The sequence below is a fragment of the Bombus huntii genome, chromosome 9, assembly GCF_024542735.1.
Source record: "Bombus huntii isolate Logan2020A chromosome 9, iyBomHunt1.1, whole genome shotgun sequence".
Lineage (NCBI taxonomy): Eukaryota > Metazoa > Arthropoda > Insecta > Hymenoptera > Apidae > Bombus > Bombus huntii.
Genome location: NC_066246.1, coordinates 4,891,778 through 4,905,356, shown reverse-complemented (window position 1 = coordinate 4,905,356; position 13,579 = coordinate 4,891,778). Strand labels below are relative to the sequence as shown.

General features: G+C 49.8%; 1 protein-coding gene across 4 annotated transcripts in view; it reads left to right on the top strand.

Annotated features, from left to right (window-relative positions):
* The window catches only part of LOC126869414 (hemicentin-1-like), a 173,782-nt gene that overhangs the window by 142,876 nt on the left and 17,327 nt on the right, over window positions 1-13,579 (top strand). For all 4 annotated transcript variants that reach the window (XM_050625911.1, XM_050625912.1, XM_050625910.1 and 1 more), the window contains 2 exons: window positions 10,519-10,702; window positions 11,471-11,606. In XM_050625911.1, the coding sequence (XP_050481868.1) occupies window positions 10,519-10,702; window positions 11,471-11,606 (320 nt within the window). The remainder of the gene's footprint in view (window positions 1-10,518; window positions 10,703-11,470; window positions 11,607-13,579) is intronic.

Below are 13,579 nucleotides of genomic sequence, written 5' to 3'. Positions count from 1 at the left end.
ACGTAGAATTTGAAAAATCACGCATGCCGTTATCTCTGACCGAGAGCACCCGGGAGATGGAGAGTGGAAGAAAAGGACCTTCGTCTTGGCGCGCCCCCGTCTATCGCGATTCCGGATAGTTCATTGTTACCAGCACTGTAACCTCCTGGCAGCCAACTTTTCTCCGTTTGCCTCGGTGCCAGTAAACTTCGCTCGAGATAAGTTTCTGACCGAAAGTGGACGTTACGTGTCTACCGACAATAAATACTTGTTCGTCGTTGACTGCGAGGCAACCGAGTCGACTGCTCGAACTTAAGTGAAATATTACGACGCATCGTATTGTACGGACGCATTTACGATCCAGCGGGGTATAGACGAGTCTTGGAGAGTAAAACCACGAGAAAGCAAGCTACAAAGTGATTCGAAGTAAAGAAAGAAAGAAAAAAAGAGAGAAAATTAATGCGAAACTCATCGTAGCGCGAGGTTGAATTTCAGGTTGAAGCTCGTGTCCGTAGAGTGTAATTGAGAATGGATAAAAAAAATAAAAGGGAAATAAACGCGGAAATACGGTCGAATAAATACTCCATAGATTATCTGCTGTAACCTGGCAAGTACCTATGGTATTTCATGCGTGTGCACGAACATTACCTTTTAAATTAACAAATACACGAGGCAGAAGCAACGGATTCGATTAACCGACCTCTATATTGGCTGCCGTGTAAATCAATTTCAATCGAATCCCCGCATGGTCAAAGTTTCCATAAAGAATTGAAAATCAAAACAAAAATTATTCGTATTTTTATCACGCACCATTGACGATTACAGAAATCTGTTGCGATCGCGTACGATAGCCCTACACCGTTATTTGCCCTTCCTGCCCTATATGTACATATCGAACACGTACAAACTACACAGCGTATATTCGCATAAGCGCTTACGGATCCTTAAACGAGTCGCCGTCTTTTCAGTTTTTCGAAATCTATTCTCAGCACCAGGTTCTTACGTCTAGTACGGCGTGCCGCACAGCTGCTGAACAAATTGCCGAGTGAATGCGTCTACGGTTAAAGAAAGTACCGTGTCGGTAATGCCGGTATTCAACGTGGGCGCACGGATTATCCGTTTAAAAAAATTTTTTAATTAAATCCGAGTCATCTTTTCAGCCGCGTCTACATTTTTTACCGCGTAACTGCGCGAGTGTGCGGCCATGGACCACCTCATTTACTCGCAATTACCTACTTAAAGTCCGCGAGGAGCAGGCGGTTGTTGCCACAGGAAGGTATTCACTAACCACATCCGCGCTGCGTATTTTTCTCGGAACGAATCCAACGAATTTGAAAAGATCTAAGAAAGCTCGTTCCGCTCGAAAAGTCTCGACTTTTCTTGGCTGAACAGCGCCGCCGTTAGCACGCGCGCTCGCCACTGGCAACGGCAACGCGATTCGTCTTCTTTCGAGGACGACAACTTCTTTCGAGTTTCGTCGCCGAGCCAATTGTTTTTGGAAAACAGGCCAGGTCGTTTGTATCTATACGTCGCCTAATGTACGTACGGCCACCGAGGGACCGAGTCGCGCTACGTAAGAGAGGCGCGTAACTTTTCCTCGCCGCCTATGCGAGCCACGTACGTCGAAGGTAGCGCGCGAGCGTATATTTATCCGTCTGGCACGCGATCGAAGACGAGATGGTCTGAAAGCGTTGGGAAATTCTCGATGCTCGATGGTACGAACGCAGGAATAGGAGAGACGAAGGAAGAACGACGGTTGATCGAGCGACGCCGAGAGTTAGGGCCAAAGTTGCAGCGTGCGAATAGGACGAAAAAGGGAGAAAGTTGGCGATGATACGACGTTTAACAAAGGATGCAATTTCCTGCGAACAGATTTGCATCGTTCTTCGTCTGTGTCCTCTTGCGGTCAGTGCAACTCGTCCGACCTCGCGGTCGCTTGCGCGCGACATCGCTACGCGAAACAGTTGCCCAAGTGCAATTTCATAACTGGAACGCACTCCCTGCGTGAATTTAGATGAGAATTCGCTGTTCTACCATTCAATGGGCCGACGTTATCGCTCGCCTAGGTACAGGACCAGGCACGAAATTTCCACTGGAATATTTATGCAAAAAGCTGACTCGTCGATCTGCGAGACCTTCGCTTCTTCCTGCGAAATCTTTCGCTCGAGAAAGTGGGAGGGGTGTAGCATCGTTTCACGATCGAAGGAAAAAGGGAACATCTCGCGAACCGGTGGAGAAGAAAAGATTTCCAAGACTCTGGGATATCCGACGTCGAACAATGATCGTCCGTCCAGGTCGTCGGTGACACGCGGCTTCATTATCGTCGTTATCGTTAATCCTGACGAAACTTTTTATTCCGTCGCGCAACTGCCTCCGCAAACCGGCCGACTTTCCTCGTCTCGATCCTTCTTCTCTCTACTATCCCACTTTCTTTTCCACTCACCCCTCTATTCGCGTAATCGTCTTTTCCTTGTAATTAAGTTCTTCATGGTCCTCTGCGCATTGCCCAGACGATGAAAAGACCCGGTGGTGGCTAACAATGGAGGATAACTGTAGCACGATCTCGACGTCAAAGTTCGAACTGTGCGATATTTTCATGCGCTTAATATATCTGTATGTATATATGTATGTGTATATATACATATATATTTTTTTTTTTTCATTTCATGTCATCGTGTCGAGAGTATCGCGACGTTACCGCAAAATTATCGAGTGGCGTCGATCCGGCTACGCTTTTTCATCGCACGAAACCACTTGGCGCTTGAACGATCGTTCGCGATCATCGAGAACTTTGAATTTGATCGGAGAGTCGATTAACGTTTTCATTCGACAAGCGGAAGTTTTCAGTTTTCATTAAATTTTCGAACGGGAATGAAGCGTTTACACGCCAGGTTGAAACGCAGCAGAGAGGAAAAAATAGAGTTTACCTTTGCCGCGTTGCAGACGGCTTGTAAAATCGTTGAACGCGGTAATGGCGACAAGGAAGCGAACCTGGTGAATCAAAATATAAATGCGCTACAGTTTTCCTCGGGCCGTATTGTCGGGCGGGTCAAGAGCCGTAATTTTTCTGCCGTTCGCGCCAGCAAATTACGCTTTCCAGGAAGCTGGGTCACGAGAAAAATACTTGGCCGCGCGTTCCAAAATTTTCGGAAGAGACGCCGTGTAACCGCCTCTTAATCTTTTCTTCCTTCCGTATTCCGTTTTCCCTATCCCACTTGTTTCCCGTTGAGCGCGATAAATTTTTCCTCGGGTTTGTTCCGGAATAAACAAACGCGTTAACGCGCTCGTGAAGGCCGCCTCGTAAGAAGAAACGAAGGAAAAAGGGACGATGCCGCGTCTCTTCTGCAAGATTTAATGCCAGACGATTTTATTACGGCAATTGCGAAGCTAAACGCGTCGTTCAGCCACGTTTCCGGCGAGTTTCTTGCGCCGCTTCCTCTTCCTCTGCGCGTCCGACTCGCGTCCACCGGTTTCCGCTCCACTTTGACTTTCTTCCACCATCGCGACTCGTGTCCCTTCTCGCCTTTTCCTTGTCCGAGAGAAGAGAGCGAGTCGCGAGCGCGCCTTGCCTCTACGCGACGAAAAACTTGCTTCGTTGCCGTTTGTCGCGACGCGTCCTGACAGAGAAAGAAGGACGAGGGGCGAGCTGGCGCGGAGGGACAGGGGTTGGTCGTGCTCGTCGTCGTCGGGTATGCTGCGAACGTACCTCTAAATTGAAGTCGTTACAACGGCTCGACTGAAAAAAAGTCGCCAGCCAGGGGTGAAAAGCCGGCCGCGTTCGAGCAAAAAGCGTGCCAACGAGGGGGTGAGAAGAGGACGGTGATTGTCGGAGAAACGAAAAGGGCGACGAAAGGTCCACGAGTTTTCAGACACGGGCAAAGCTTTTGACCGAGCCTGCTCGGGAGCAGATCTTTGACGCGATTTCTTCTTGCACGCGTATTTTCAGCCCCTTTTTCACCTGCTTCTTGTCCGTGCGAGCACGCGACTGCATCGAACTTAAGGAGGCGGTGTACGGTAACCGGCGCGCGAACCGCCTGATTAAACGGAATAATGGCGGTGGAATTCGAAGTCAGTGAAACATCGTGCCGAGAAAGATAGCGGAATCGTTGAACTTGGTGGTAAACGATTCGCGGATCGACGCTCGCGTTACCTGGCAGAGCGGCGTCCGTTTGCGCGATAAGAAGACCGCCCTTACCACTTTTCTTTCTCTTGTCTCCACTAATTAAAGAAGCAAATACACGTTGACGCTGCAAATCAAGCGGAGAATGTTACTCAAAGCTTGTATCGGCTACGATATTACGAGGTGTACGATATTAAAGCGAGTCGAAACGGCTTTAAGAGAAACGTCAAAGTAAATTGTTTTCCTGACAAAGGTCGGAACGTTTAATACCAGCGAGACACATGGAAACAGCGTTCCCGGGCAAAGGAACAAAAGTATCGTTTAAAACCACCCCGATGAATATCGATGGCGCGCGTGGACGAACAAGAAGGAAGAACAGGTGCGCGTGTACACTACAGCTGCGTTTTCTGCAATCCTGATGTCATTAACCCGGATTATCAGTGACCGGGAATTAATATCGAAATTAATGCTGGGAAATCGACGGCGCGTGACCGTGAGCCACAAACCCGATCGAAATCTGGCAGAAAGCGATCGATTCAACGGAGAGAGATCGCGCGTATAATCAAAAGCCACGCCTAAACCGTGTTGGCCGATATAACGGGAAATGATTATGAAACTGTATTTATTACGTATCGGGGAATATTCTTGAAACGGACGGGAATAGCGACATGGCGGCAGAATGTGTATCTCCTGGCGACATTTCCCCTAATCCAAATGTCATTAAAGCGGATTACTCCGGCGAATTAATATGTAAATTAATGCACACATCGGTTTTATATAACCGAGAGAATATAGGCACGTATCGGGACGTGGTGACCAGCGGCGTCACTACCACCGGTGTTATCGTCACAAGCAGAGCGGAATAAACGCGCGTGTGCAGCGTACGTGTGCTGCGCGTTCTGTGTGCACGCGAAACGAAACGCGTACACACGGTAAGAGATACAGGACGCGGCGGCGAGAGTGGAGTCTCTTGAAACGCATTTAACCGCGGGCGACGAGACCGTCCGTAGACCACAATGCCGTGAACACCGCACGGAAAAGATTAAATGATAAATTTCCAAAGCAACCGGCGACCACTCGACCGCTACTTATCCGTCCACTTTGTACGCGACCCCTTTTTGTTTACCCCTCGAGGCATCGTGAAAACCGGCCACTCCGCTTCTTTCACCCGCGGCCTCGTTATTTGGATACAAAGCCGGAGCACGTTTGTCTCTTGCCATCTCCTCCATGCCGACGAATGTATAATTAATTCGCGTAATTAACCAAAAACGATCAAGACCGAGGGTTAAGTCGATGAAGCGTGGCCCATCGTCCATCGAATGCCTGGAAAATCGTGAAACCTTGCGACTTTTCCATTTCATTCTCTCTTCGTTTCATTCCCGCTCGACGAAGCTATTCAACCGCCTCTGAAAGAAGCAATCGCTAATCGATCGCAAAGACAGTTCGCTCCCCAGAGAATTACCGGCTCTAAATACGAGCTCTGTCGATCGGAAGCAAACATATTTTTGCCCCCTGATTCGTCCGCGAATCCATCTTCATTATCGAGTGATGCGTCTTCGGGGACAAGACCGCGAGGGCCTAGATACTGCCCGAGACAAAATCATCGTTAAGATTTATTCGCCATCGTGGCCCGTAATTTTTCAACGGTGAATCGCGAGAATTTCAACGTGAGAGATTGGCTGGCGGTTGTACGCGCCGATAGTCGACCTAAATCCGAGCGACGCGCGCACCTCTCCAACAATTCGTTCTTTTCCATCCGAAAGAGCTTCTTTCCGCGGCAATTCGTGCAGAGATACGTTAATTAAAAGGGGCAGAGAATGCGAGAGTAAGAGCGCGAGGCCCGTGCGATTTCGCTTCGTGCGGTTTGCACAAGGTGGTCGATTATATTTACGTGGAAGACCGGGAAGACCGCGCGAATTTCTCTTCCGCTGCAAGAAACGATAAAAAGGAAGAATGCGGAACAGGTCGGCGAAAAACGCGCGCCACGGAAATTGAAATAATTTCAACCGCTTCTTCCGCGGAATTCCGTTCCTTCGTAGTCGAGCGTTCCGCGTCTGTCTACGGTTTCGAAGGGTGACGCTGATATTTTCTGATTTCCTCGCAAGATCCACCCTTAAACGTTTCGCGATAATTCCGTCAAATCGATGAGACGTTCGGAAGGCGGATGATGGATACGAAGAGACAACCTTTCGACGATGTCTCTCGTGGACAGCCGATATCGAATTCCTCTATTTATTATCGCTAGTGGAATTTGCGAATTCCCGATAGACCATCGGGGTGCCGAGTGTGTGCACAAGCTCCGTGCCGCATTTACGTTTGCTCGGTTAAGCCGCGAATTTCAATTGTAAGTCGACGTCGAACGAAGACGGCAGATGGTTCGACAGACTGTAAATAAGTTTACCCCTAGTTACCGAGTTCGAGAGATCCGAAGCGTAAATATGTACGCTGACGGACGAAGCATATTTAAGATCCCTTCCGCTGTTTCTGCTTAATCGTTTCCCGATGAAAGCACCAACCTGATAGCCGTAATAAAATTTCGCTCTCAACAAGTAGTCGCGAGAAGAGAAAACACGGCGATCAAAGGATAGCAGAACCGCGAGAAGTTCACGCTGGAAACGGAGAATCTTTTTTAAACGAATCTCGCCTGGACCGGGAACGAAGTGTTGGCGCGGAGGCAAATTTTTCATGACTTTTCGGGGACAATGATGCAAATGGTATACAGAAACAGAGTTTCCCCTGCATCGGGAAGCAGACGGGGACGCATTTCGGTGGCTAGAATATCGTTTTACAGTGTTAGGCAACAAGCTGCTAGCAACCCTTCTCCCAGTAGGTGATCCTGAAACGAGATCGCCTCCGAAAGCCTGGAGATTTATGTCGTTCGTGGTCTCTCGTTACTTTCTGCTAAACTTCTCTTTTTCTCCGTCTCTCTTATGGCCGACTTCTAACCCGGAAACTGATCCTTCTTTCTTCGTCTCCCCTTCAAGGCGAATATTTATGAAAGATGTAAATAACGAGCGGGATAATTTTCTCATGAGATCCGAGCTACTCTTGTTTACAACGGGTGCCTTGCGTAGTACGCAACCGAGGATCGTATTGTTTTTGCTTGTTTGCGACTATCGAGGCGCTGTGGCTGCAGGAAAATTGTCTAGAAAATTCACTCGATTCGCGTTCCACGCCGTGAGATAGAACGTAGAACACGGCGGAAAGGCGGTGTGTTTATTTTACGGGAAACGAATTCGGATCGCCGAGGATAATAGGCAGCACGTATCGTATTCCTAATTGATTTTTCAGACCGCTCGAACGAAGATAAAGCAGAATTTGCATTTTCGTACTGACCCGACCGGTCTTGACTTACGAACGCGGCAAGCACCGACTAAAATTTCTGCAGAGAGAGAGAGAGAGATAGTTGCTATAGTTCGGCTTACGGCGACGGCTTGAAGAAGGATTTTCTGTTCGCAGAAGTAACGCGGCACGTAATACAGGAATTAGAAAGGAACCGGACACGCGTACCAGCTTCACGAGATGCGCCTTTTTCCGCGCGATAGAACGAAGAAAGAGCAACCGGCAAGTTTCACGGAGACGCGGCGTGATTCACGAGAAAACGTCGAATCCTTCGAAGGCACGAAATCACTTTAGCGAAATAGGTGTACGGAATCGTCTTCACCGGATTACCAGAAAGCTCTTTTCCGCGCTCCGCCCCTTCTCTCGATTCTTTCACCGCCGCTAGATCCTCCGCTTCCCTGCCGTCTCTCTTCGCCAGCTTCTTCGTAGCCTCGTTTTACCTCGAAGAACATTCGGACCGGGCGAACCCTCTGCCGCGCCTTTTACGCTTCTTCAAACCCCCGCAGTCTCCGCTCGCCTGTGAACCAACCCTTCCAAAGGCCGGACCCGCTCCGCCACTACTCATACCTCCAAAGAGCCGGCAATGAATCTTCGAGTTAACAACTTTTTCACCGAGCGAAAGGAGCTTGATCCGTTGGCTGGCGTGTGCGTCTGAGAGCGAGAATGAGACAGACAGACAGAAAGAGAGAGAGAGAGAGCGGCGAAAAAGAAAAAGCCGAAGAAATAGAAGGTAGAAGAAGAGGAGGTAGATAGAAACAGCGCAACGCGACGCTGGATGAGCTGATAGGGAATGGAGGCGGTTCGAGAAAAGGAGGTTCTTGCGGAGAACAGGGGATGCGGCGGAGGGGTTGAGTAACAGCGTTCGGAGAAAGAGCACGGGTTTCGCGCGGCATCGATCCACGTCCTGCGATCTATTTCGTTGCTCTCCAAGAGATTGCCATTGCGTCTGCATTACTCAAGCTCGTGTTATCAGGGCCTTTGGCCCAGAGGGTATGTACTCTGGCCGTTTGCTTCTCCGCCGAGCGGATTCGTACGTGTACGAACGTGCACGTGTCTGGATATCGGTATGGGTGTTCGTCGATGTGAGGTAGGCGCGCGATTGTGTGGATAGAGAGAGACAGAGACAGAGAGAGAGAGAGAGAGAGCCAGAGGGAAGGAGGGGCGTGTCTGCGGATGCATTACGCTGATTGCTGGTCGCGGCCTCTCCGGAGAACATAGTCACGAAGGCCGAGAGAAACGAAAAGGCGGAAAGGTGGCAGGCGGCAGGCCGGTGTCGGGTGTGACGAAGACAGAGCCGACGGTGAACCGACCGAGGAACAAGAAAAGGGAATAAGGGCCCTTCCCGGTTAAGTAAGTGAACGCTCGTGCATCGGCGGCGAGCGCGCGGTTTTTAATCCTTTAAATGAATGTGACGCTGATTCGCCCTCTGATCCTGCTTCTTCGTCGACCCTTCGACGTCCGGACACGAAGGCGGTCGAGCTCTCCGTCACTGGCGTCTGCGATATCGGTCTTCTCGTCGCGGGCATGTTGCGTGATTTAAAAGCATCGCGCGATACCTTGCGAGGCGACGAGCATATCGGTTTAAGTCGAATTCGTGCTCTCGAGGACGGATGAAAAAACAGGACGAAGGGGAAAAAGCGAATAGCACCGCGTGGGCGGGTAAGACGCTAATATCCGTGTAATTGCGTACGCGTCGCTTCGTCGGGACGGTAAACGTCAACGCGCTGGCAACTCATTATTCTTCTTGTCCTGAGGGCGCGCCACCGCCCTCCGCCTTCATCTATGCGCAAATAATCATCGCGAGAGGAATCCCCATTGTATTATTGTGTCTGCCGTTGAATGATAAACTGCACGCTTGCTCGGGAACTGCGTCGTATTCATTACTAATATAGTCGCGGCACGCAATTCCGGATGCGACCGACAAAAATTTCGTTTCCCCTTGCAGAAACGCGGAACAGCGAACGCGATTCGTATTTCGCGTGGAATTGCGCGTTGCTCGGTTGACACGTCCAATCGGAACAGGTTTGCCAGTAATTACGAGTTGCCAGAAACTTTCACCGTTAAACAAAGAAAGAGTCGTTCCCCCGACGATTAACGTTGTTGCGAGCGTTCGAATCTAAAGCGCGGCCAGCCACGCGTTGGAAAAACGGCGTCGCTGGAAATTACTTACACAGCCCAGCCGATGGGGCAGCAAAAAAATTTGCAATTCCCCAGAGGGGTGCAAGCTGGCGTTAACTCAAGAAGGATTTTCATGGCGCGGCTAGTCGGCCAGGGATTACGAAAACTCGTTAACCAGCTAATGGCCTTAAATGACGAACGACGAGATTTTTCCGGCCAACAGGAGAGAATTGAACCGACGTGCGGCGCGATCCAGTTTCACACGGTACACAGATAACGTACAGGGAGCGTGACTGTGGCCTGGATAAGCCATCGTTGGAGAGAGCTAGGGAGTGAAAACGGTCCTTTAAAACAGGAGGCAGAGGGTGGTCGAGTAAAACGAGCAGATAGATTATATGGGCACCCCCGGTGGAGAATCGATCCTTGAATTACGGTCACATTATGACTGCGAAACTTGCTAAGGCCGCACTTTCCTACCAGGCAGCGAATTAATCTACGCGAAAGAAGAGAAGAGCCTCGAACCCGGAAGCCGATGATTCATTTCGGATGGAACGCGCTTAGAAATCGAGGAGGAACGGAGGACGATGCGACGGCAGAGAGGCGAAACCAGTGACGGAGCTTGAGAGGATTCCGGTAACGAGGAGCGATCCGCCAAGTCCCTTCGTTCGTCGATTAAACGATCGCGCAAAACGCTGACATACGCCGGTCATTGTCTATAGAATCTATCGATGCCACTCGGTTCTCTTTACTTTCCATTCGTTTCCCATCTGCCTCACGACGTACCTACCGTCCGACTCGCTAACGATTCGTCTTCGGATCATTCGTAAACATGAAACTATTTCAGATATTCCCAGCTGATTACCATTCGCCAGTCGAGTCTGCCGCGACGCAAGATGTTCGTTGAATCGAGGCAACGACGGTCGATCGATCGATCTCAAGACGAATCTCGATTGTTTCAGCCGATCGGCATGCACTTGAAGAAATACGAGTGGGTAGGACGGCCAGACATCGGCGATTGCTCTCTCTGGGTCAGATCCGCCACCCTGGAGTTCGACGACGGTCTCTGGCAATGTCAAGTCACAGCCAGCGATTTCACAACGCAGGACGCGTTGGCATCCGAATCGGCGAGGCTGGTCGTCAGAGGTAAAAATCTTCGATTTAACGGCAACAGCGCTTGCTTCGGTCCTACGAAAAGCTACGATCGTTGATCAACGCGTTGAAACATTTCGTGCGGACTAACAGGATTATTCTCCCACTTGCACGCATACCGTTTCTATTCGAGTCCCGAGTATATCGTCCGTCGATGAAACCAGCGTGGTCATCAAAGCCACGTTCGTCGATTTTCATCGTCGTTGTACCCATTGTGACGAAATTAACGCGTTACTCGTTCAGACGGCTAGTATCGCGGCAGGACAATACCGAGCCAAAGGCAAAGTTCGAAACTGGGCCGTCGCGGAAAATTCCATCGACGATCAAAGCGTTATTATTTCTCACGCGTTGTGAGCTTCGCGTAAGGTGAGGTACGCGTAAGAAGCGGCGTTTTACGACGCTGCTAGTTCGCGTTGCCCCTATTAATTCGTAATTCGTCGATCGTTTCGACTACCTATGTCTTTGCGCGTTCGCGTGATCGAAGCGATGGAAAAGTTGTGCGATTAATTTTCAAAGTCAAGAGCGACGTTGTCTAAGAAAACGAAGTTTATCGCGCGCGCGATCGTGGAAAGGCAATTGAACGCGCGTACGTAGAGTCGTGGCGAACGGTCGATAGATCTGACAAGGGTAATCAACGACGAAGCGATTAAATGATAACGCAACGATAACGGCCGACGTCCAGAGAAACGTCAGAGCGCATGACTCGGAATATCCAGTCGCGCGACGGCCAAATTAACCTCTGCTAATTTTCTCTCATTGCAGTCAGCCCTCAACGACCGCAGATAGAGTACGCGGATCGTCTAATTCTACCCGGCAGCAACGTGACAGCCCGAGCAGGTGAGATCGCTACGCTCACTTGCAGAGCGCGGTATGGGAATCCTTCGCCTCTAATTAAATGGTTCGTAATTGTTGCACCGTAGATTCCGTACTACTTATCGTCTTGCACCAGCCTCTACTCGTCGCGGTCTTTTTCCCCCCTCGATTCTCGCGTTTCAGCTGCCTCGAATCCGTTCGGAGCCGGAAGATCATCGATTCCGTTGCAACACAATGTACGAGAATACACTGTCGATCCTTGGATCTCCGTTTTCGTTCGATTCGAGGCCGCCGCTCACCGTGTTTGTTCGAATTTCAGCAGCAGACCGAGCCGAAACGAAGCGAACCGCGCCACGGGAATTTCGAGGAGCCGTCTGTCGCAAATCGAGCGAGATGAAAGAGATCGGCAAAAGGTCAAGCAGGAAATTGAAACGTAGTAGCTGGTGCCGGAAGGATCCGAGTAATAACGTTGGTTTCCAAGAGGAAGCTTTGAATGCTTTTAGATTGCAGCCGCTTTCTAGACGGTGTGCTCGCGTTCAATCATCGTCGAGTAACGCTGCTCCTTTTCGGGATTGATTCGATTAGTTCGCGCCGGCTCCCAGTTGATTTCGCCTCGCGGACTTTCGACAACTTAATTCCAGCCGTATCTTTCACGCGCTGCTCACCGTCGACACAGCACGCGGATGTCGTTTCTCGGTAATCGAACGATTACCGTTGTAATTGCTCCGAGTTGCCGACGCTCCAGACGAACGCGCGCCTCGTCGACTATGGGGGGTGGACTAAATGGCCGAGTCGCGACCGTACGAGCCGGCAGGAACTGCACAGAGAAACGCGAAAAGGATCGAATCTAATTTTTAAATTGAATTCCCGTGTCGCAACGAAGTCACTTTGTCAATCGTAAAAAGAAACGGAGCAGAGTGTCCTCCGTTCCGGAGCTATTATTTCGAGATAGAGAGATAGAGAGAGAGAGAGAGAGAGAGAGAGAGAGAGAGAGAGAGACTGTGCTCTACCGAGTCTCGTCCGATACATGCACAGTCTCATTTGTTCGAGGAGCCAGTTAGTTTTCCCTGTGCGAACATCCCAGTCCGTAATGCACCCTGTGGATCTTGCCGATGGTGGCACGGCTCGGTCGGTTGCCCATGAATAATCATGATCCATTCCGACCGGTATCTAGACGAAGTTAAGAGGCTACCAGGGTTTGCTTGCACCCCAGAGGCGTAGAAACAACAGAAAGCACGCGACCGAACGAAACCAACGGTTCTAGCAAACGCGATAGCTTACGCGAGAAACGTTGATTAACTTGTAGACGAATTACCAGACCAGGCTAGGAACGCGGCAACTTCCACGTCGGTCTATTCAAGTTCGGGCCAATGTCGCGACAAGCATCTCTCTCTCTCTCTCTCTCTTCTCGTAACGCCTCGCCCTTTTTCGTTGAAATTAGACTGATCGATAGACGCCAAGTGTATGCATAAAACGATTCGATCGTCTCCGAGTTTAGGGACCCTGCGTTTACGGCTCTGGTAGACTTCGCGATTACTGCAACGAATCGACTTTGCAGCCATGTAACGCGATCGGTATAAATTCGTAAGAGACTCTGGCAGCTTATAATTTAAAGGACTTTACAATTTACGAGCGCTCCTTTTTTCTAGATGACGCTCGTTGCCGCGATCGATCGCAACGACGAAACGAATCGTTCGTCGGGTACTTTGTCCGCGAGAAAAACGACTCTGAAAAGCGATCGAACCTCTAAGTCCAGTCGCGTTTATAATCCTCCGGCGTGTTTTTATGAAAACGGTAATTCATAAACAGAGAAGTACGTACCACTCTTTATATTTAAATGTTTTTGTAAGAGGGAAGAAAAATGGTTCGATCGGTCAAAAGGATGCAACTCGTGCCATCGAATGAACCAACGGAGAACGCTCTTTAAAACCCGAAGAATTGATTATGCCCGTTCTTTCTCTCTTACATGCAAATCCGGCAACTTTGTACACGTTACACGTATGCGCACCTTGCATTTCTCTAGCTCTTCGAGTATCCTCTTCTTGGCCAGAAATTCCA